General features: G+C 34.7%; 1 protein-coding gene across 2 annotated transcripts in view; it reads left to right on the forward strand.

Annotated features, from left to right (window-relative positions):
- Positions 1–25868, forward strand: part of Mycbp2 (MYC binding protein 2) — a 234775-nt gene that overhangs the window by 163337 nt on the left and 45570 nt on the right. Inside the window, exons 57-61 of one of the 2 annotated variants that reach the window (XM_042685653.1) lie at positions 2592–2747; positions 18039–19682; positions 20856–21025; positions 21826–22070; positions 23592–23759. In XM_042685653.1, the coding sequence (XP_042541587.1) occupies positions 2592–2747; positions 18039–19682; positions 20856–21025; positions 21826–22070; positions 23592–23759 (2383 nt within the window). The remainder of the gene's footprint in view (positions 1–2591; positions 2748–18038; positions 19683–20855; positions 21026–21825; positions 22071–23591; positions 23760–25868) is intronic. The other variant, XM_042685654.1, reaches the window with a different exon arrangement.

The following is a 25868-nucleotide window of genomic DNA, read 5'->3' on the forward strand; positions in this document are numbered from 1 at the left end:
TAAATATATAACATACGAGCTTCAGTATATGTGGTTTTAAGTTTCTAAATTGACTATCTTAATTAGAATTACATGAAATGGTGTTTGAATTTAGTATGTATCATGAAACTAGAAAGTTTTAAAAGTAAAACAAAAGTGCTAAGCCATTTGAGTATTAGATATAGAGATAGATTGATAGCTAGATAGATATTTTAATAGAAGAGACAAGTATCACAGAGTTGAAATAATCAATTTGGAATAATTTGTATACATTTTTACCCAAAACTGAATTTCTGAGTAAACTTTACTATATCTAGTTCTTTCTTATGTATCTAATCCTGGTAATAAATTTTTTGAGTAGAGAGATAAAGTAGCCCACATGAAAATAATTTGACTTTACAAGTTTTTTTTAAGTAATTAAAAAGATTTGATTTTAGCAAACAAATACAGTGTTCTTCTACCCGACTTGCAGAGCAATTATAAAATGAATAATGGGAAGTGGTGCTATGGCTTAAGTGGAAGAGTGCTTGTCTTGAGCTGAAGAGCTGAGGAACAGTGCCCAGGCCCAGAGTTCAAGCCCACGACTAGGAAAAAAAAAAAAAAGAAGAATGAAAATAATTTAAAATTACATCAATGTGTACAGAATGTTTGATTTTAAAATGAAACCACTTTATATCAGATTTTCTCATGACTTTCTACAAGTTCTTTTTTATTTTGTTTTTTTGTTTTTTGGGGGGGGGTCCAGTCGTGGGGCCTGAACTCTGGGCCTGGGCGCTGTCCCTCAGCTCTTCAGCTCAAGGCTAGCGCTCTACCACTTGAGCCACAGCACCACTTCCGGGTTTTTTCTTTTTGCTTATGTGGTGCTGAGGAATCGAACCCAGGGCCTCAAGCATGCAAGGCAAGCGCTCTACCACTGAGCCACCTTCCCAGCCTACAAGTTCTTTTTTATGAAGGAAACTCAGTTACTCTCTTGTTTTCTCTCTTGGTTTCCTCCTTTCACAGGCAATGGTATTACCTGCTTGCTCTTCTCTAACTGAGTTCTGTTTACTTAACCTCAAAGGCTTGGTGTTTTCCTTTATTACCTTCTCACTAGTATTATCTACTCTTAAGCCAAATTCTCATGTTTACTTACTGCTACAGTACTTGTAATAATCTGTTTTAGAGCCATGTTTTATTCAAATTGTATGCTTTCAGTTGCTAAAGTGTCATAGTCATTATATTGATTTCTATCACTGTACATCAATATTTAAAATACAGTTTACCAAAACCTAATAAAAGTTAAGCGACTGGTAAGAATGACAGAACTTGCTCAAAACACTTGTTATTTATCAGAAATAACAAGTATTTTTAATTTGCTTTCGTGAAGACTGTTCAAAAATAGCACATACTTCATAATCCCAACTAGACTCTTTTTTTATCTGTAAAATACTTTCTGTAATTTGTAGCATTTATTTATTAAAAATGAGTTCATTTGTAGTTACATCCATAGTTATTTCCTTATAAATCTGTCCCTTGTTCGTGTTTCAGTTAAAATTTTCACCTGTTAAATTATTCTATTTAGAAAATTCTATTTAGAAAGATTTTCTAGTTTCTGCATCAGTAGTCTGGATGTGGGACTTTTCCTTTGCAGCATCATTGAAACTATTCTGACAAATCAGAATAAGTCATGTAGTTTCATAATATTTTATTCATATCTTTCATATGTAATTATACATAAACATGGTAGAGTTCATATTTGGAGCACTATTTAAAGTTGGTAGCTCAGATTCATTTTTATATTATAAAAGCTACATATTTTTATATAACCTGTCAAAGCAAATGCATTCATGATTTTAAAAATTACTTTGGTAATAGCATTTTTTTTTTTTTTTTTTTTGGTTTGTGTGCTGGTCCTGGGGCTTGAACTTAGTGCTTGGGCACTGTCCCTGAGCTTTTGTGCTCAAGAGTAGCACTTAATACAGCTCCACTTCTGGCTTGTCACTGGTTCTTGGAGATAAGAGTCTCATGAACTTAAGTGCCTGGACTGACCTCAAACTGTGATCCTCAGCCTCCTGAGTGGCTAGGATTATAGGCATAAGCCACCAATTCCATGCTGATAATAGCAATTTTACAAAAGAAATGATTGATTTATAACTAATGGAGATATATTGGTAAGTTAGAAATATATACTTTATACCCATCTTTTCTCTATTGTAGTTTTCTTCAGATAAGTATTATCTATATTTGACATCATTTATAGCACTTATATTTTCATTGTATAGGTACACTGTCCAAATAACTTAAAGGAATCTATATTATCTTTATTTACTCTTTATCCTCTCTGAAATAATGGGGAATGTTGCATGTGATTTTAAGTATTTTGGTAGTTAGAGTACTATATAAGATTTGGTGGAATGCTTCCACCTAAAAAATAAATAAATAAAAGCTAAATTAAACAGTGGGCAAAAGTTGTTCCCTAATTTAAGAACTTTGATCCCCAGCTTCCTTATTTTTCTGAATTGGCATAGTTTCATTTAACATGTAATTTCTGAGTGTCATAAGCACCATTTACATTGTCATTTTGGATGTTAATGAATAACAAGTTGTAGTTTTGACTGTTTTGCCCACTACAGGTGACCAACTGAGTGCCATATTGAATTCCATTCAGTCACGACCCAATCTCCCAGCTCCTTCCATCTTTGATCAAGCTGCAAAGCCTCCCTCTTCCCTAGTCCACAGCCCATTTGTGTTTGGACAGCCCCTTTCCTTCCAGCAGCCTCAGCTTCAGAGTAAGTCTGCCAGCCTTACTTGCCTCATCAAGCATTTCTGAAGCTTTCTTCTGAGTTGTTTATCTAATTAATCATCAACTCATCTGACTGTTTTTATTTAATCAGGATGTTTTCTGTCCCATATTTTTGAAGTATTTAAGCTATTCAGAGCTAAGAAGTTCTGTAGCTAAGACATTTACTTTTAACCACACATTTTATAAGTATAGTTATTAAAATGTGACTGACTTCTTTTTGTATTCTAAATAAATATGCATTATAAGACATGTGAAGAAAAGCATTTTTTATTTCAAGTTTTCTTTTGTATATGCATGTCTATGCTAATCCTCAGTTTTAGGGATAATACTCGTTGTATTTTTGTTACTTTAATATATGTCCTGAAAGAATACACCATTTCACTATACCAGTAGGCTAAAGACAGAATGTACTTGTTTGGGCAAGTTTGTTTCTTCTAAGCAAATTTTGTATCTATGAACTATATAACAATTTAAGTTTCCAAATTTTCTTAAATTTTCATTTCCTCCCTTCTTTGTATCTTGTTATTTTTAATACTTTATAGTGGTTTTATGATTCAAGATTCTACTTTCTAAGATTGCTCTAGCCCTTTATCCATCATAGGAATTCACATTGGTTTGGAAAGTAGGCCCAAACAATTACATTGAACTGAGTGTCTTTTCTTTTAACAATTTTCTAAATCTCACATAAGTATCTCAGTGCTCCTACCAGTATGACAATAATATTCTCTTTTCCACATTCAGGTCTCATGTCATCCATGTAAAGTCACTGATTGAATGAGATAATTTTTTTCAAAGGCTTAGCTTATATGTTTATTATTTGAATTTAAATGAATGACTCTTTGCTTAAAGTACATTGCTACCAAGGCCTATATTATCTTTTCTACAAAAAGACTTTGGTAGTTTTTATTACAGTTAAAAAAGAATGCTAGCAGAGTTTGTTTTCAACAGCAGTTAGCAAACTCTGATATTCATTATTAAATTATATAATTAAGGTAAACTATATACAAGAGGATAAAAATTTCTGAGTTGATAATATACAGTAGGCATGTTTAATGCAGTTTGGGCATTTAATTGATAGACATTTCTAGCTTATCATGTCTACCAATGTGTACTATTCATTTCAGTGTTTTTCTTTTTTCCTAGAAGCCTTGAGCTTTTTAGGTCCTACCATTTGAGCCATGCCCCAAGCCCTTTTTGCTTTAACTGTTTTCAGATAAGTCTTATATTTCTCCTACTACCTATGCCTCTCATTTAGCTAGAATTACAGGCATTGGCTACCAACCCTGGCCTCCTTGAATGTCTCCTAAGAATTTCAAGGAAGCAGACTAGTGTCATTTATGAAATTTTCTTTCATTATTTTAGAATGAAAGAAAAGTGAAGATTTGCAGTGAATTTTAATGGTAAAAGGAAAGCCATCACAATCAGTAAGACTGAAAATTCCTAATAGAAAATTCAAATTAATTCACCCTCAAATTTCATTTTTAAATATAATGGTCCTTATAATGATGTTGTATAACAAACTAGGGATTGAGCTTTGTGGTAGAGCACTTGTTTAGGATGTATGAGGCCCTGGATCCCATCCCTAACACCATTAAATAAATAAATAAATGCATACATACATATATACATAAAATAAATCTCTCAGCAGAAGATAACAAAACTAAACAGTAAGAACCTTTGTGGTTCTATCTAATGGATTATTTTTATTTTAAGTCTTAAAAAAACTAAAATTTACCAAATCTAACAAAATATTTTAAAAAATATATAGATTATAATAAGATTAGATTTATCCAAATTAATGATGTTGTGTCAATTTAATTTTGTGCATATCTGCTACAAATGTGATTAGTACCATCATCTTGGAGCAGTTTGTAATTGTGGCCTTGATAGGTATAAATTACCAATTTTATGAATCATTACTTTTCTATATTCTAACCATGGAAAATATTCAGCTCTTTTTCAAAGCTACATTCTTATCAGCAGAATCATTTGACTTCTAAATTTGAGAATAATGATAAATATTTTAGCATAATGTTAAAATTGTAGAATCAGATAGTTTCAATGTTTTGCAAATGATTGAGAATTGTATTTTTTCATGTTAGGAAAGGTCAGAACTCCTTGAATAACGTATTCTTCCTCAAACTTCATTGTCATGCATCCCACCTGCATGTAGAGGATGATTTAGGCATACTCAACCTCTTTGTACTAATTAATTGCCACCATATTTATTAAAAGTGTGTTTATATTTAGTCACCACTAAAGACTATATATAAATACTTTAATATATCCTCATTTGAGAACACATCTGTGTTGTCCATTTTATAGGAAAAGAGGCTATGGCTTAGAGATCATAAATGATTTACCTTAGAAACATACAGTATCTGAACTTCTGTTCACTACAAAGGGCATGTTTTAAATATTCAGCCCTAATTAGATAAATAAGGTGAAGTCTCTTCTTTTGTATATATTTTTACATTTTCTGTTTGTAATTAGTTCTAACGTGTAGAGTATTAGCCTTGGTTAAACAGATTATCTTTTTTCTTTTATAATTTAATTTTTAAAAAATAACAGTTTGAAAGGGAAAAATTACAGCATTTCTAAGTAAATGATATACTTGAAGTCACACAAATTCTAAGGAGATGCATATAAACCTATCCACATTTTAACTCTGGTATATCTTTGAGCATTGTTTGCAGTAACATCCTGGAATTTTGTTTTTTTTTCCTGTGGGTTTTTTTTTTAATTATCCACTGCAATTTAAAACAATCTGATACTTTTTAAATTAGCAAAATTAGCTGTCTAGTTTATAGAATTGGTAAGCACTGTTTTATGTTTTAAAAAGATAACTAAAAATATTATGAAAAAAGTCCTAGAGAAAGATTTTAGTGGAAGGGTATAGAGAGAGAATTTGAGTAACATAAACTAGGGAAAAACATCAAAAATAAGTATAGAGAGTTGGGCTCTGGTGGCTCACTCCTGTAATCCTAGGTACTCAGGAGGCTGAGATCTGAGGATCATGGTTCAAAGCCAGCAGGAAAGTCTGTGAGACTCTTATCTCCAGGTAACAAACAGAAAACTAGAAGTGGAGCAGTGGCTCAGAGTGGTAGAGCACTAGCCTTGAGCAAAAGAGCTCAGGGACAGGGCATCATCCTGAGTTAAAGCCCCACAACCAAAGGGGAGGTGGGGAGTGTAGAGGACCAACTGTAAAAATACTTATGTAGTTACATACACAGAACATGCTAAGCACAGTTGTAAGGCCAGAATCTTACTGCTTAGCTTTAGCAGTATTGTCTTTAAACCCAACTTCTCATTATTGTTAGATTGTCTTTCTTCCTCTTCTAGGTTTAAGAAAAATCTACACCATCAATAGCTACTATAACACATGATGGCAAAATTAATCTATACTGTTAAAAGACCTAATATCCCATGTAGCTCTCTATTGGAGACGAGAGATTTCTTGATTTCTTGCCCAGTGTTAGCTGACAAGTATAAGACTTAAATATGAGCGTCTTCTAAATGACTTAGTGGGTTTTTTGTTTGTTTTATATCTCAGATAACCTTACATAGATAGTAAGAAGTGGGGAACACAAGGGCTCAATTCATTCAGACTATTTTATGCATTCAGCCCTTAAAGTAATTCACAATATCACAGGCTATTCTGATCATCTGTACTTCTTAGTGTTTGTTAGTCACTAAGGAAACAAAATTTCTTTCATACCTACCCCAGGGAGTAATATAAAAAAAATTAAAAATGAATAGAACAAACAATCCCTCTACTTCAACCTTATTTTTCCTTATTTTAAAGCAGTAAACTGATACTTACTGTTTTCTTCTTTCTTCAGATACTACTTTTTGAGTATCTTATCCTAAAAGTACTTTTGCTTGTGGTTTATTTTAGCTATCTCTGTGCTAAGTATTGTCCTAAGAATGTCACTTCTGGAAGCATGACATGGTTATGGTTAATACTAATCCCCTGTGATCAAAGTATCTGATTTCTCTGATGTGTATTTGCTACTTTTTTTCACCTAATAAATAGCAGTCTGTGAAAAGCAGCATGCTTATTTTATGTTTTAATTTCTGAATATGTCTCCAGTTCGCTAAGGTTGTTACTTAAAGAATACCTATCTTTTCTTGGAATTTTTGGTAATCACTTTTTCTAAGGTCTTAAGTCTGTAAATTATATTCACAATTTTTCATCTGAACTATCACAGGTTGATATATTTTCCCCTCATGTTACATCCTTTAAACGTCTATGGATTTACTATCTATTTAGAAGTATACTTTAAGTATGTTTTATCCAAGTACAGTTATGTTTAGAAGTTATTTAAAGAAACATTATGATTGGAAGATAATATTATATCCCTTTTTCCATCCTCTTTTCTATATTCAGATCATATGGATTAATGTCATAGTCTACTAAAAAGGTTGTTTCTATTTTATCCTTAAATGAGATTTTTTTTTCCCTTAAGTCTTATAGGATAATAATTTTGTGTAAGTGAATTCTAATTCCTATTTCATCCCTGTCATTGGAATACCTGATAGAATAACCTGAAGGATGAAAAACTTATTTTGGCTCATGATTAAATGGGTTTAGTCCATCGTGTCAAGGTGTAGTGAACCAGACCAATTCATACCATGTTGGCTTTAGAACAAAGAGGTTACAAGGATTAGGGCAGTATATAGCTTCCTAAGAACATACCCTCAGTGACCTACTCCTTCCTACTATTCTAATTCACCATCTCCTCATAATGCCCTCATGTGAATCCATCAATGGATTAACCATTCTTTAGATTCATGCCATTAGAAGTGAATGCTCTGGAAAAATCCACACAGAAATTCAAGAAGTGTGCTTTACTAATCTAGGTGCTTCTCAATCCAATCATGTTGACAAGATTAACTATCATATATCTTGCTCTCCTTTCCCCATGCAATTCCATATTTTTCTTAATAATTTCAACATAAAAATCTGAATGAATTGATTTAGCACTGGTATTTCTAAATCTAAATCTGTCTACATAGCTGCCACATAAGGTTATGTAATTTTTTTTTATTGTGAAAATACCGTACAGAGGGGTTACAATTACATGAGCAAGGTAATGAGTACATTTCTTATCAAGCATTGTTGCCTCCTTGTTTCCTCTTACCATCCCTTCCCATCTCCACTGCCCCGCTCCCCCCAGGTTATGTAATTTTTTTACCGCTTTAGATTCCCAGTCACAAGATGATGACAGTCCCTGGATTTCTTCTGGATTAAAGTTGTAGAAATAAAGTCAGCAGGGTCTTGAAATTGACAAGGTCAACACGGTATTGTGTCTGTTAAAGAAAAATGAGAGAGCTCTCCCTATTGAAGTATATCCTTTGCACCTATATATATATATATATATATTTTTTTTTTTTTTCTTGGCCCTGGGTCTTAAACTCAGGGCCTGGGTGCTGTCCCTGAGACCGTTTGTGCTCAAAACTAGTACTCTACCATTTGAGCACTTCCAGCTTTTTATGAGAAGTTTATTGGAAATGAGTCTCACAGACTTTCTTTCCTGGGCTGGCTTTGAACCCCTGTCCAAATATCTCGGCCTCCTGAGTATCTAGGATTACAGGTGTGAGCCACCTGCACCTGGCTCCTCTATAGTATTTTTTTTTTTCAGGTAAGGGGTAGGTTTATTCATCGTTCTGGCTGGCACCAGGCCATCTTGGCCCTCCACGCGGCTGGGAAAGGCCTGGGAAAGACCTGGGAAAAGAGAGCTGGGAAATAGAGCTGGGAAAGAGAGAGCTGGGAAAGAACAAGAGCTGGGAAAGAGAGAGCGTCTGGGCCTGGGCTAGGCCTTATCTAGGGTATGGGTGGAGAAAGGTATGGCCACATCAAATCCAGATGTGACCTCAGCAGATGCAGATGTGACCTCTTCCAGGTGTGCCAGTTGCCTAGGTAATGCAGGTACTGGGTGGAGACTTTGCTGCAAGGAGGGTGGGGTAGGGTGGGGTCTGCTCGCCATCCTGGAGCAGACCTTACATTCCAGCCTTTTAATAATCATGAAATAGGGCACAGATTCTCTCTGGCTACTTCCTGCTGACAAGGGGCGTTGACATTAGGGGTAAAAGGCTGGAATTTGGTCCCCTCCCAGAGAAGGCATCGAGCAGCAGCTGTCCCTTGGTGGCATGAGTCCTTAGATGAAGTCTAGAGAAGTCTCATGAGGCATTGAGGGGCTGAAAAATACCAGAGAGCAAATAAATTGCAAGAGGAAGGACTTGGGGCTGAAAAATGTTGGTAGAAATGTCCCTAGCTACTTCTGACATCTGGTGACTAAGTAGAGAAGAAGTCAGGTAGCAAAGGCAAGAATATAAATTCCTGTCCAGTTAATAGGTAGACAGGTATGGACACTATATGGACAGGCTTCTTATTCTATTGACCTCTGACTCTGGTTCATTTTGAAAGGGCAGGCACAAAGTAGCTGATGTGGCATCATCTCCTCTTACTCCTCTCTATGTTCCCTTGTTCCCCAGACTGGCTGAGTCTAGGTGCTTGTTGCTGGGATGGCTTGTCCCAGTTGGTATTCAAGGAGGATTGAACTCAAAGCCTGGGCACTGTTCCTGAGCACTTCTGCTCAAGGCCAGCACTGAACCACTTTGAGTTATAGTACCACTTGCAGTGTTTGCTGGTTCGAGATAAGAGTCTTGAGCCATGTTTCCAGCCTGGCTCTTTGCAGGTTAGTTGGGAGATGGAGTTTTAGGGATTTTTCAGCCCAGGCTGGCTTTGAACTGCAATCTTTGCCACAAAAGCCCTTTATTATTTCCAATTAAAGCAACAAGGAGATCAAATAGAATAGACCTTACCTGGTCCTTATCAAGAACTGACCAACAAATATTCTGCAATGACAAACTTGTTAGATGTGATGAGAATTTTAGCACAGATAGGCCCAGAATTTTAGAACCACATAGTAGTAGATACACAACACAAAACAAAAAAGACAAAACTCAGAACCTAAAATTTTGACAACAATGTTTAGACATCTTTGCTAACAAAGCACATCACATGGTTGGGCCTCAGTTGCCAGGGCCTGTGAAAAGAACAACTTGATAGCAAGGCACCTTAGAATAGATGGATGGAGTGGTAAGCTTGGGGAAAGTTAAGGGTCAGATGGGGCCAAACCCTTAACCTACCATGTGGCCAAGATGGCAAATTTCTGAAAGAATGCAAAGAAACCTTGAACAAATAGATCAAGCCTACATTGGCTAGCCTTTGAGAAGGAACCTAGAGGGGGTCCCCAGGATCCAGCCTGCATTGCACTCTTCAGGGCACAAGCCAAAAATGTTGTAGAAAAGAGAAAGGGAGAGAGGGAAAGTTGGATATGAATGGCAAAGAAAGCAAAGAGAGCATGAAAGTAAATAGACTTCTGACCACTTACCATTGCAGTAGCAAAAACTGTCTATATCTGAGAATGGCATAAAATGAGGTGCTCTGCCTTTCCAGGGAGCACAGGAGGCATTTCAAAGGGGTTTCACGGCTCAGGCGTGATTCGCAGCACCCCATTAAATGAGTAGGAGAGTCAGTCTGGTGAGTGAAGGAGAGCTGACCAGGCAGAAGTGGTGTCCTGACTGCCCCCAAAGCCCTCTAGAGAGAAATGGCCAAGCCCCCAAAACCAAGCGTCCTCGGCTTCAGAGGTGACCGGCCTTTCAGCTAAAGGCCGTAGGAGCTCTCTGGTATGGCACCACGTCTGGACAGAGACTGAGTGACAGAGAGCTGTTGAGAGTATAGTTTCACTCACCAGAGCAGAGAAGTGGTGTGGACATGGATGTGAAGGCAGCAATGGTATCGATGCGCTCTGTCTGCAGCAGACAGACCGGTTCGCAAAAGGCCGTCAGAACTGTGGGTATTCCTCAGAGCAAAAAAGGAAGAACAAACAAAAAATGAAAAAAGAGGAAAAAAACACAGAAAGGAATCCCACCTATCATGACTTTAAGCCCTTTAACCGAGTCACGGCATTATTTATGTTAGGTTTTTAAAAAGAGGTAGCTGAGTAAGAACCATACCACGCACGTGGTATTCAGGTAAGGGGTAGGTTTATTCATTATTCTGGCTGGCACCAGGCCATCTTAGCCTTCCATGGGGCTAGGAAAGGCCCAGGAAAGACCTGGGAAAAGAGAGCTGGGAAAGAGAGAGAGCTGGGAAAGAGAGAGCTGGGAAAGAGCCTCTAGTATTTTTTAAAGTAGAATTTACAGTGAAGTCGACAGTTTCTTTTCTTAAATTATCTTTGAATAGTTGTACAATGAGATTGCAATTCAACATGCCAGTTTTTGAGTGCAGTGCATTTTGATCAATGTCAGACTTTGATAATTCTCCTCTAGCCCAACCTTACTTCACTTATTTCCTCAATTTTAAATTCAGTGTATTTCAAACTAAAATGAAATGGCCAAGGGAACTTGATATTTGAGATCAAAACCAAAGAACTAATCACACAATAAAGAAGTAATTACTTAGAAAAATATTCTGACATTCTACATTGCTTTAGTATTCTCTAACTATGGTGTCTAAAAAGAATTAATTTTATGGAGCTGAATTAAATAATTGGCAGTTCAACTATAGAATTAGATTGAGTTTTTTAAAGTATGAGTATTTAAAGAAGTAATCAACTTTTTTCATATAGAATAATGATGTATCTTATACATTGTTTTCCTTTTTAAATCAAATTTTTTTGAAGTTAACAAATACAACTTCATCAAAGTATGTCTAAATAGGAACAAGCTAAATGTTTAGTGTGTAGAACAAGGGTTGTTTCTAGTCAATTTAATTTCTCTTTTCTTTTCTTTTTTTTTTTTTTTTGTCAGTTGTGGGGCCTGAACTCTGGGCCTGGGCACTGTCCCTCAGCTCTTCAGCTCAAGGCTAGCGCTCTACCACTTGAGCTACAATGCCACTTCCGGCTTTTTCTGTTTATGTGGTACTGAGGAATCGAACGCAGGGCCTCATGCATGTAAGGCAAGCATTCTACCACTGAGCCACTTTCTCCACCCTTAATTTAATTTCTCTTGTAATTTAAAAATAACCTCTTTATAGATTTTATTTTTAAAGTAGTTGTTTTGTTTTTCACTCTTAATTTTATCTAGAATATTGCCTAAAAGTTTGTCACAGATTGAAAAGACTTCAAGGGTATTTTCCAAGCATTGTCAATAAGCTTTTACCTTGCAAGTGTCCTTGTATTTTCTCCCATTTTTGTTTATGTATGCTTATACCTAAAATGGTATTCTTTAGAATTCCTGCTCATGTACCCTCTGCTGAACCTGGTGCTCACAGAGTATAACACATGCCTAGAGACCTCCTGGACACTGATAATATGAATTGTTTTTGGAAGCTGACACCTTTGTAGTTTACCTTATAAAGAAGAAATATACTACCCTCCTGATATTCTCAATAATAGCTGCTATGAGTAAGATTTTAAAATTGAGCTGGAGGTGTAGCTCAGGTGGTAGAAAAGCTTGCTTAGCATGCCATCAACAAAAAAGAAAAACAAAAACAAAAAAGAATTCCTTTGCAGAGACTGGTACCTTTTGAGTTTTACAGATCTATTGTTTTTAACTTAGGTCAGGATTGTTTTATGCTATATATGTCTCTGTCTACTCCTGTTCTCCCTTGACCCACTGCAATTGTGTTTTCATTCCATATACAGAAACTGCTTTGGTCAGCCTGTGACTTACCTCTTACTTGTAAATTCTAAATTGTCATTTTACTTGATTCATCAGCAGTATTTGACAGACCTCTGTCTTTGATCTCTTCTAGAAATATTTTCATGTGCCTGGTGGGTGTTTACAACCTCACTGACTGTTCCTTTCTAGTCTTCTTGTATGTCCTTACATATTCTTTATTCCTAGGCATACCAGGGCTTTGCTTTCTGTAGGCCTGACCCCCTAAATAGCTTATCTAGTCATAGAGTGTTACCTAATATCTATAGGCTTAATAATGTGTTCATTGTGTATTATTCACACATTCACATGTATCTTACACTTGCATAAGAAGAGGAGTTTGGTTTCTGTTAATTTTTGTATCTCATGCCTACAACAATGTCTAGTACATAATACACAATATTCTTATATTGAATGGCTTATTTTATGAGTCATTCATCTTTTATAAAATTCCCATGATATTGAATCAATCAAAAATAGTACTTTTACTATACAGAGAAGTGTATGCTATATTGTTTTTATTTCTGTAATAAGTTATCTCCTTATTACTTAAATTTATTTCAGCTCAATTGGTTTAATTACCATGATTTAATTGTAGTGTTTTTTGAGAGATTTACATAGTACTTCTAATTAAGTACTTCTTTTTCTGCATGGTAAATCATAAATATGTCTAACATTTTTCAGCAAGTTGTAGGGTAGTTTTTCTTTTTTTTTGTTTTTGTTGTGTTTGTGTTATGAGAAGTTTTACAAACAAAATTTAATGTCTCAGAAATGTCAACATAGGTCCATTCTGAGATAAAAGTATTAATGGGTCCATTCAGAAAACCAGATGACAGTAGGTTATACTGTAAGTAACCTTTCTTTTTCTTGCACTATTATTTATAGGTAAATCACAATTTACCTATAAACTTGTATTTCTAAGTAAATAATAAAATCAATGAAATTTGAGCTAAAATCTTAATTTGAAATTTGTTTTCAGTTATAATTTTATGTAAACTTATCGAAAAATTTAGCAGAATATAACCTATTATTAGTAATAATTTATAGTTGCATACCATTTGAAGTGCTTTGTTTTTGCTTGTGTTCTCTGCTAAATTTTTTTTTCCATTGAATCTGTGCTGCTTCTTTGCCAATGTTTTCCACTGTAGAATCTCCATCTCGCAACCTTGCTTCTCGTGAGCGCATTTACAAAAATTTTGGTGTAGCTGGGCCTGCTTCTGCTCTCTCATCTCTGTCTCACAAACTGAAGGGTGGGTATGCGTGTATCCATAGATGGGTCATTCTTAATAATAAAGAAGGTGTCAATTAAAAGAAAAAAAAGAGATGGTTCACGTCAGTCATTTTCATCCCATTCCATTTTTTAAAATTAAGATTTATTATTTTATGTTAAATTTTATGTGCTTGAGATGACTTATAATGTTCCTGTTCATATTAGAGTATACAGTATCACACTTGCTATGTATGATTTTTTTTATCTGTGGGTTAAATATTGTTTGTGCTTACTTTTAAGCCTGTATGAAATTATAAAAAGTAAGATAGTTACAGAGAAACAAATACCTAATTTGAGGACTTAAATCATATCAGAACAAGATGATTTATATGTAATTCGTAAAGCACATGATGATCTAGGCAAATGCATGATCTTATGTGAGAGTTAAATTTTAAACATATTTTACTATATGTAATATAAAAAAATTTGTACCATTTTTGTTCAATTGATTTTTTTTTTGTACCAGCCCTGGTGCTTGAACTCAGGGCCTGGGCACTGACCCTGAGCTTTTTGTGCTCAAGGCTAGTGCTCTACCACCTTGCCCACAGTGGCTTTTTACTGATAATTTGATATAAGAGTATCATGACCTAGACTTTCCTGTCTATGGTGGCTTCAAACCACAGTTCTCAACCTTAGCTTCCTGAGTAGCTAGGATTATAGGCATGAGCCACTGATGCCTGGCCACTTTAGTATTTATGAGAAATATTTTGATATGATTTTCCTTACAGTATTTTCCTAGTGACTTAATTTTAACATTTTAAACATAGAAATATTTCAGAAAATTTAAAGTATACCTTTAGTCCTTTACAGTACTGTAGATAATTGCTTAGATATGTCTTAAAGTTGTATTTCATTAAAGTGTTAAGATCCTATATTTTAAAAAATTGTAGCAATAATTAGTATACTATATAAGCTTAAGTAACTAATTTATGTTTTCTTTAAAATGAGTAAAGCTGTTTATATTTTTTCTTTGACAATTAAAAGTAATACATTAGAAAGTAAATATAGAAACAGTAAATAGTATTAAGTTTATATAGCATATAGAATTTTTTGCTAAACAGTGGCATGTGATAAAGTATTATTAGCATAGTAACATAATATCAGATATATAGTACATATTATAACATGCTATATTTTAGATGGTAGATAAACAGATTATTTTCAATTGGCATAGAAAATTGCACAATTCAGTGGATGAATAGCTAGCATTTAGTATGTTTAGTAACATTTAATTTATTTGAATGTACTGAATTTATATTCTGTTCTGTATTATTTCTTCAAGACTTCTTTGAGGTTAGAATTTCTTTCCTATTATTGCTTAATATTTATGCATTATAAATATAGTCACCAAACTAAATTAAGTGATAAATGTGAAGTATTAAATGTGACCTGAAGGGTTCTTTTTTTTAAGCAAAGTATTTGCTTATACTTTGATATTCAAGGGCAAATACAACATGAAAATTTAGCAGTTTTTGCAAATAGGCTGTAATACTTTTGAAAACTACACAAAGATCAACATCTTAGCATTTGGGCTTACCTCCCTTAAAAAACAAAATACCCTTTTTGTTTTTAAGAACTTGGAATATATTTTGAAAAAGTATGTTTTTGTTGTTGCTGTTATTGTTGGTTTTTTCCTGGTCCTGGGGCTTGAACTCAGGACCTGGGCACTATCCCTGAGCATTTTTCTCTGAGAGCTAATGCTCTACCACTTTGAGGCACAGCGGTACTTCAGGTTTTCTGGTGGTTAATTGGACATAAGATCCTCACAGACTTTCCTGCTCAGGGTGGCTTCGAACTGTGATCCTCAGATGCCAGGCTCCTGAATAGCTAGGATTACAAGCATGAGCCACCAGTGTCTGGCTTAAATTGTGTTTCTGGAAAGGCTTTAGTTATGATTTGAAAGATATCTCAGGAAGGAATATTTCTGCCATTGTTTATGTACTTCAACTCAGTCATATATTTAGCTGTCATCGGTTTCAGATATTAGGAAAATCTTCACCTATATTAGAGGAATAGAAATAAGGCATGTAAATGCCTATGCTTTCTAACACTCTTAATATACACACTTAATAATACACACTTTTGCTCACACATGGCAAGCAATGTTCCTAATATTTGAAGATCTCATTATCCAACCAACCACAATACTTCTATTATGAGGAAATACCCAACACTGAGAATTCATAGTCATATTAACTATGTCAATATGTGTTCATCATTCCATTCAACAGGTTTGCAGGATTAGGACACCAAAGAACTCATCAGCTATGTCCCGATTCGTAGGTATTTGTGTATAACTCCCAGATAAATTTGGTGAAAAAGTGATTTAAAATATTTCCAGCTTTTAGATCAATAATAAAAATACTCCAGTTATTTTAACATGTGATAATGTTCAAAATTAGTGACTAAGACTAGACTACCAATACAGTTACCAATATACTTTGTTTGCAAAATTTACTCTATAAAATCAGCAACAACTGCTTAAACTACTTTTGGACAGTTTGAAAGTACTGTACTTAATTTATAAAGACCACATCTATTTATCTGTATTCTCCCAAAATGAGTTCAATATTTGGATTTTTTTCATGATTTTTCTTTTTACTAGTTTTCCCTTAAATGTAGCATAATCTCAAATTTATCAAAAGGACTCATAGGGCTGGGGATATAGCTCAATAGTAGAGCACTTACCTGGCATATCAAATACCTTGGGTCCAGTCTCCAGAACAAAAAGTAAAGAATACTATTTGCTAAGTTTTATGGTAGAGTATTAAAGCTCTGAGTACAACAGAAGATTATATTTAGAATAGTTTTATTCATCTAAAAAACCAGAATGTTTTGTTAAACATTGGTATGTAACAAATGATGTACTCAGTTTCCTCAGTGTGCTCTATATGCCCTTTTCCCATACCCATTATTTGCCATATCCATTATTCCATTGCAGAATTATCTAGCTTGCATCAAATGCTTACCCAACAACTACTATCACCTTTGCCCTGTCACCTTAGGAGCCATAATGAAAAAAGCATGAAAAATATTCAACAAATATTTGTTGAGCACCTACTGTATTCCAAGACCCTTTCTTAACATTAGTACATCATTAAAGAGTAAAAGACAAAAACCTGTCCAAGAGGACTTTCATGAAGAAGACAAATCCTATAACACTACTGTCTTACCATATGCAAATTCACACAGTATACAGAATCATTTTTTTATATCCAATTTGTTCTGAGAGAGAGAGAGAGAGACAGAGAGAGAGGAAAAGAGGGAGGTGTCATTATAGCCAGTTAACAAATTTATCTTTTTGTCTAGGCATCCTCTTTCCAAAATATACATAATCCAACAAGGTTTATGGTTTTCAGTTTTTAATAAATTTAGTCAGTTTTCTTTTTTTCCTGACAACAATATCAATTACAGTAAGAGTAGGTGTTTTTATTTTTAAGGAGGCTAGGTAAACAGCCTGGCTCTAATTACTCAGAGGAAAGTGTAAAGAATGTTAATCAGGAAGGACAGACATTTAAGTGATTGACAGGATGCCAAAACAAATTGGTATTTGTGTAGGATTATCTACTGTTTCACTTTAGAAAAGAGAGAACATTTTTTTTTCTTTTTTGTCATTCTTTAGATTTAGCTCACAATTCAGATTTCGACTACTCCTTCTGAAATCCTAACATTACTGTTCTTTACAGGGTCTATAAGCTCAGGGAGCTAATCATCTAAGTTTACCAAACTTTTTGAATACAGCAGGTTTATATACAGGTCTTCCTGAATATTGCGTAATAGTTTTAGAAAATTTATATGTTGATTATAAATAATTTAATCCAGTCTCCTGAGTAGCTTTAAGCCTAATTGTATTCTATTTGTTTGTATATTTGAAAACAATAAAGGTATAAATTCAATTCTTGAATTCAGTAACATCTGTGCCTTTACCTTAAGAATGTTAGATTTCACTCAATTGGAAATTTATTGTGCTTACTTCATGTGAAAATATACATGTTTTTATACTTTCTCATTTAAAAACCAGTAATTCTTTTTTATTCTCTTTCTAGTCCCCTATTAACCCTAATTAGATGTTCTATGGCTTAAATTCATATGCCATGCTAGTTCATAAGAACAATTTATTCTCTCTGTTTTACCTTCTATGAAACTCTAATAGTAGTTGTATAATGATATAGTATGGGAAATATTACTCCTTTTGTTTCCTTGATTCTTAAGGGTTTTTTATTTATGACAAGCAATAGAAATGTTGTAGCTTTGTTTTTTTAATTTTAGTGTTTACTGACTAAATTTTCAGTAAGTTACTATTTATTAACAAGTTTCACTATGAAATGGACCACGCAGGTGACCGAGGAAATGTGTCAACATCTTCTAGACCAGTATCTACACCAGGAAAATCTGAACTGTCGTCTAAACATAGCAGATCACTTAAACCTGATGGACGGATGAGCAGAACTAATGCTGACCAGAAGAAGCCAAGGGGGACAGAAGGTTTATCCGCTAGTGAGTCCCTCATGTTAAAATCTGATGCTGCAAAATTGAGGTCAGATTCCCATAGCAGATCATTATCTCCCAACCATAACACCCTGCAGACACTGAAGTCCGATGGGAGAATGTCTTCTAGCTTCAGAGCTGAATCCCCAGGACCAGGTTCTCGGTCATCATCTCCTAAGCCAAAGACTCTCTCAGCGAACAGATCTAGCCCTTCTGGTGCTAGTTCTCCACGCTCCTCATCACCACAAGATAAAAATCTACCTCAAAAAAGCACCACTCCTGTTAAGACAAAACTTGAACCTCCTCGGGAACGTTCCAAATCAGACTCTTACACACTTGATCCAGATACTCTCCGCAAGAAGAAAATGCCCCTCACAGAACCACTTAGGGGGCGATCTACATCACCAAAACCAAAATCAGTACCAAAGGATTCCAAAGACTCTCCTGGATCTGAAAACAGAGCTCCTTCTCCCCATGTGGTACAGGAAAACCTTCATAGTGAGGTAGTTGAAGTCTGCACTTCAAGTACTTTAAAAACAAATAGTCTAACAGATAGTACCTGTGATGAAAGCAGCGAATTTAAGAGCGTGGATGAAAGTTCAAATAAGGTTCATTTCAGCATAGGAAAAGCTCCATTGAAAGATGAACAGGAAATGAGAGCATCCCCCAAAATAAGTCGAAAATGTGCTAATAGGCACACCAGGCCCAAAAAAGAAAAATCTAGTTTTCTTTTTAAAGGAGATGGATCGAAACCTTTGGAGCCAGCCAAACAAGCCATGTCTCCGTCAGTAGCTGAGTGTGCCAGAGCAGTCTTTGCCTCTTTCCTGTGGCATGAAGGCATAGTTCATGATGCAATGGCTTGTTCTTCTTTCTTAAAATTCAATCCTGAACTTTCCAAAGAGCATGCTCCTATAAGGAATAGTTTGAATAGCCAACAGCCCACAGAGGAAAAGGAAATCAAGTTGAAAAACAGACACTCATTGGAAATATCATCTGCTCTGAATATGTTTAATATTGCACCTCATGGACCAGATATATCTAAGATGGGAAGCATCAACAAAAACAAGGTGTTGTCTATGCTTAAGGAACCACCTCTTCATGAGAGATGTGAGGATGGCAAAACCGAAGCCACTTTTGAGATGTCCATGCACCACCCAGTAAAATCTAAGTCTCCTCTTCCCTTAACTTTACAACACTTAGTGGCTTTTTGGGAAGATATTTCTTTGGCTACTATCAAAGCTGCTTCCCAGAATATGATTTTTCCAAGTCCTGGTTCCTGTGCAGTCCTTAAAAAGAAAGAGTGTGAAAAAGAGAACAAGAAAGCCAAAAAGGAAAAAAAGAAAAAAGAAAAGACAGAAGTTAGGCCCAGAGGCAATTTGTTTGGTGAGATGGCTCAGCTGGCAGTAGGGGGACCAGAGAAAGATACCATCTGTGAGCTGTGTGGAGAATCACATCCTTACCCAGTGACCTATCATATGAGACAAGCTCATCCAGGTAAATCATGTTGATAGGCTGGTAGATAGACAGACAGACAGATAGAACTTTATTTTTAGTGAGCTATATTATTTCGGTGAGTTAGGTCAACGTATTAGTATTAGAAAGTATTAGAAAATAGTTACCCACAATTTATATCATACCTTTAAAGTACATTATCAGCGCAATTGATTTTGTGAAAAATAGAGAAATTTGGTGCTAGTTCAATATAGTAAAAAGTATACTAAGTTTTACATTACAAATTTCATTACTAGGCAAATGCTTTACCACTTGAGCAGCCAGCCCAGAAATATTTCTTATTTTTTAAAAATGTTTTATTTGGTACCCGAGAATGCTTTTAAGGTTTTGTACAGTAGAAGGAATGACATGTCCAAACAGATCAGATCCCATGTTAGAACTTCAATTTTAGTGTTTTCCAGTTTGAAGTTGCAAGTAGAATGAATTATACTTATTTTTTTGTGGGGCTTTTCCTATGGAAAATCTAATAAAATCTGTCACTTTATTAGAAGACAGTATTTTAGGTAACTATAAGTATTTTTATAACATAAAATATTTCAAAATCCATCTAAAATATGGTTAAATTCTTTTCTTTCTACAATTCATTCCCCAGATGTCCTATAAATATAGGATTCCTGAAAATTTATCTTTTTTTTTTTTTTGGTCAATCATGGGGCTTGAACTCTGGACCTGTGTGCTATCCCTCAGCTCTTCAGCTCAAGGCTAGCTCTCTATACTTGAGCCACAGCACCACTTCCAGTTTTCTGGTGGTTTATTGGAGATAAGAGTCTCACGGACTTTCCTGCCTGGGCTGGCTTTGAATCTTGATCCTCAGATCTCAGCCTCCTGAGTAGCTAGGATTACAAGCATGAGCCACTGGCACCCAGCTATCATTCTTATATAAGATTTCATATTTGTCTATTTTCATTTACATTCTTAAGTAATTCTAAAGATATCACATCTTATACTTTTCTTAATCTTCTTATTAGAAATAAAGCATCTCTGGTATTTTGAATATCATTTAACTGGTTGTTTTCCAGCCAAGCATGCTATTTTTCTGATAATCACCTGAAAAAAGAAAATGAAATTCTCGTTTTAGTATTTTGCTTGCTTTACGAAAGCAAATCTGTCAAAACACATAAAGTATTAAATGAAGTTTTTAAATTATCATTCAAGGTTGTGGCCGTTATGCTGGTGGTCAGGGTTACAACAGCATCGGACATTTTTGTGGAGGATGGGCTGGTAACTGTGGTGATGGTGGCATAGGAGGAAGCACTTGGTACCTGGTGTGTGATCGCTGCAGAGAAAAATACCTCCGTGAAAAACAAGCTGCTGCAAGGGAGAAGGTATTTTTATTCCACCTCGGGGATATGGATATACTTTGATACTAATGATATGGATATACTTTGTAAGAATCTCTATAATCGTATTATTAAATCAGTTGACTTCAAATAGTCATTTAAATAAGCATTTATATTAAAAAATAATATTCAACTTTGCTATTTGTACTAGTCAACTAATTTTAATTAAACAGTAAATTAATAGTACAAAACAATTGAGTTATATGCCTTACTGACAAATGTTAGTTTTGTAATTTTTTTATTATTAGTTGCTCATTGTTACATATTATCTAAACATATACATAAATTCCACTCTTCCTCTTTATCTTCCTTCTACTTTTGTGACTGTTGTTTCTCTATTCTTTATCTTCTGTCTCTTTTCTGTAACACCTAATTATAGTGTAGGAGTCACAGAAACTGAAGATCATACCCACTAGTGATATACTACATCATACTCTTGCTGAAATCCTCCCTCCCCTTCATTACTCTGGTATTTGTGATTGTATTTAGATTTAAGTAGTAAGGTTTTAAGTTTCCCCAAGGAAAGAGAAGAACAGTTTTTGTTCAATGTAAAATAGTTTTTAATCAGTTCAGGTGAAACATGAAGTAAACGCTGTTTCAGCAATCACTATTATTACTTCACAATATTTCTAGATATCACTTTTTGGCCTTTTGACTAAGATCAAGTAAAGTAGTTTAAATAGTTTAAAATAGTTATAGAATGTTCAAGAATTTGTATTAATACTTAAAGGATCATTTTTTTTTTATTAAGTAGAAAATGGTCACTTCAGTTCTTTTGCTACCAGGTAAAACAGTCTCGGAGAAAGCCAATGCAAGTGAAGACCCCACGAGCCTTGCCCACTATGGAAGCCCACCAGGTGATCAAAGCCAATGCCCTCTTTCTGCTGTCCCTGAGCAGTGCAGCAGAACCAAGCATCCTGTGCTACCATCCTACAAAATCATTCCCGTCGCAGCTGCCCAGTGTGAAAGAGGGTATTTCTGAGGATCTTCCTGTGAAAATGCCTTGTCTTTACCTGCAGACACTAGCTAGGTAATAACACTGCATCCTTCTTGTTTTTAATCACTTTTTGAATTAATTGCTTGATTTTATAGAGTAGGTCAGTATTCCTCTGACTACCCACACTTCATTAGGTGTGATATGTACTAAAGAAACCTTATTTTCTAAGTTATCTTGGCTAACACGTGACTACTAAGATATACATTTTATTGTTGTGGTTATCTCCTGTAAAAAACTTAATAAAATTGTGTTTTTACTATCCAATATATATCTCAGAATGTAAGACTATAGCTATATTCTTTTTATTCTCTGGTAAGTTGACTTCAGTTTATTAGTAATGGGAAATACTAAAATGAAAAATAAGTGATGTTTCCTGTTACAGTCTTCCTTTAAAAAGAAAATTATTCAGCCAGGCGCCAGTGGTTAAATGGCTATGACTCCATCTACTCAGCAATTTGAGATCTGAGGATTACAGTTCAAAGCCAGCCTGGGCAGGAAGGTCTGAAACTCTCATCTCAAACAATCCACCAAAAAGCTGGAAATGGAACTGTGACTCAAGTGATAGAGTACCAACCTTGAGCAAAAGGCTTTGGACCAGCATTCAGGCCTTGAGTTCATGCCCCAGTACTACTGGCCAAAAAACCATAAAATTTTACACCTGTATTTTTAGCCTATATGTTCATATATTGTACATTATACTAACATGTGTCAAAACAATCTTTTTCATTCCAAATTCTTCTTTATTAGCTGATAAATGAACTTCTCTAGATATTACCTGTTGTTAGAGTTTGTTAATTAATTGTTCTGTTCCATATGTAAAAGTGCTAACTTCTTTAAGTAGTAGAATTATATGGTTTTAAAAATGTTTGTGTATATTTAAAAATGTTTGCATAGGGTAAGTTACAAAGGAAAATGGGAATGTGAGACTGAGGTGGAAATTATCAGCTATGCCAAATCCCACATATCTTTAGCTTCAGTTAGAGTACTGACTGGAGTTTTTTAGACTTTTTTATTCTAGTTTGAAAAAGAATGAATCAGACAGTCATACATGTGAGAAAGTGATAACAGAGTTGTAAATCTTATAGTTTTAGCTCTCTTGGGAATAGAAATCCAAGTGACTGCCTATATTTCAGCAGTCTATGCAAGAATTATGAGCCTGCAGCATAGCTATGATGATAGGGAATGTGAAGCGGGAGTGGTTTTGATAGGAAACCTGGTGTCATAAGCTTAAGTTACGCATTACTCTGAGATATTCTAGCCTAAGGATCTGGACAGTTGATGGGATCGCTCGCCTAACACTGGAAGATGGAAATGTTCTTGAAAGAAAAGAAAATGAGTTCTATTTTGGGTTTGACATGTTTGTGGCACCTGGAATATGTATGTGTAAAGTCCTCAGACTTTTAATTCCACCTATATACATCTGATCATTTTAATACTTCACTTTTACTTTTTGACTTTCAAGTGCTGCTTTGTCTTTTACAAAAGATACTTAAAAATGGAGAGGACCTATATTGCCATCATATTCTTTAAGTTCTTGGGTTTGATTTAATGCAGGCATCATCATGAAAATTTTGTGGGCTATCAAGATGACAACCTATTCCAGGATGAAATGAGATATCTACGTTCAACATCTGTACCTGCCCCATACATATCAGTAACTCCTGATGCAAGCCCCAATGTATTTGAAGAGCCTGAGAGTAATATGAAATCTATGCCACCAAGGTATTTTACTTCCCTTCTCTCTGTTGAATAGCCAGTGTTTGGTGGAAGAATAACTTTGAACTAGAAACAAATGTTCTAGAAGTTCTTTAATGCAGCCTTCCATCTCAGGTGGAAGTTGAGATAAGTCAGCTCTGCTTACTTACTATTGAAACAATATACATATACATGAGTAAAGTGTCCTTGATGGGAGAAACATTAGTTGGAAAGAAAAGATCAACTAATGATATAAAGAAAGGTTAAATGATGTTATGATGTTATATTATTTAGTACTGCATTTAATCAGAATAGAAAAGTTGACTTTGAAGCAGCATAGACATTTCATGGGAGAAACACTAGTACAAAAACATTGTAACTTGGATGGTTCCTTATAGTGTTCCTGACTTGAGTATGGTAAGATGAAACCAAAGAGCTTCTTAATACTGAATATAAGCATGTAAAAATGCTGCACAAATAAATCAAGCACCTCTGGAACTTTTAGAGAAGAGACAAAAATGCAAAGATAGTCTCTTTGTGATACTGAGAAGCCAATACGTTTAGTATAGATCTCAGCCTTGTTTATGGAATTACATTACATTGGTAAAGACTATGAGAAAGCTGGGCACCAGTGGCTCACGCCTGTAATCTTAGCTACTCAGGAGGCTGTGATCTGAGGATTACCATTCAAAGCCAGCCTGGGCAGGAAAGTCTGTGAGACACTTATCTCCAATAAATCACTAGAAAACCAGAAGTGTCGCTGTGGCTCAAGTGGTAGAGTGCTAGCCTTGAGCTGAAGAGTGCAAGGACAGTGCCCAAGCCCAGAGTTCAGGCCCCACAACCGACCAAAAAAAAAAAAAAAGACTATGAGAAAAGATGAAAAAAGTGTGCGTTGTTGACTAACTTTATAATGACAAAGATAAATATAAGATGACAACAAAATTTCTAGCATGAATAACTGTGAACTTGTATCATTAGAAAAGAAAATATTTACTAAAAGAAGAAAAAAACATTCTTACTAAGATATGCCATATATATAGTAAGAAACTAAAGTAATGAACACTTTAAGCATAATAGAACTTACATATTCCAATTCATTTCTTAAAATTATTTATAATTTTACCCCTCATCATTATTCATCATTGGGGGATTTGTTTGTTTGGTTGAGTTTGGTTTCTGTTGATTTTTTTCTCCAAAGAGTATAACATAGCACTTTATATCTTTCTAAAGATATCTCTAAAGGAGGCATATATATATATATATATATGTATATATACATATACATATACATATATATGTATATATATACATATACATATATATATATATATATATACTTCTTAACAAAGATTACAGTCCATTTGGAGACTAGTCTGAAGTGTATGATTCCTTAATGATTATTACCCTCTAGAATCACAATCAAATAATATGAACTTCAAGTTAAAAGTAGTGAGATAAAGCTATAGTAGAGAATTTTTCCATTCCAAGTTCCCAATGAAGTTTTAAAATTGTATTAATAACCAAAATATACCAAGAAAAATTATTCAGATCAGCTCATACAAGGTGCTACACATTTCTAACGGTGAAAAGAAACAAAAATGAAAAGAAACAAACTACTAAAAAGCAGATAACCTTCAGATAAGAAAAAAATAGATCTAGGAGACGAATGTAAACCTTCCAGTATATGTATGCAACTATCTGTCTCTCAGATCACAAAAGAAAATGTAAACTTGGAGGGAATTATTTCCTTGCTGCAGCAGGACAGCAGTTGATGAAGCACAGTGACCAGTTAAGGTCCCATGGATTGATATGACAGACTGATTCCTGATATAGAAGGCAAATAAAAATCTCTAGTTATCCTTGGGAAGGTAATAAAATAGATATTAAGTGTGGTGAGAAAAGAACTTGAGGGAAATCCTCAGCTGCATCATCAGAACAAGCCAAAGAACTAAATAGAGGTGCCTGCTTTAAGCATTAGCAAAATGAAAACAGTATATCCTTCAAAAGTAGATGAGAAACACAGTCGGAAAGAAAATTCCTAGAATGTTTTGTAGTATGGGAAAAATTTGATGACATAAATTTAATAAAAATTCTAATGTGTAAGTGAGATAAAAGAACTAAGTAAAAAACTACATT

This window comes from Dipodomys spectabilis, unplaced genomic scaffold, assembly GCF_019054845.1.
Source record: "Dipodomys spectabilis isolate Male_0828 unplaced genomic scaffold, ASM1905484v1 ptg000095l, whole genome shotgun sequence".
NCBI classification, from domain to species: Eukaryota; Metazoa; Chordata; class Mammalia; order Rodentia; family Heteromyidae; genus Dipodomys; species Dipodomys spectabilis.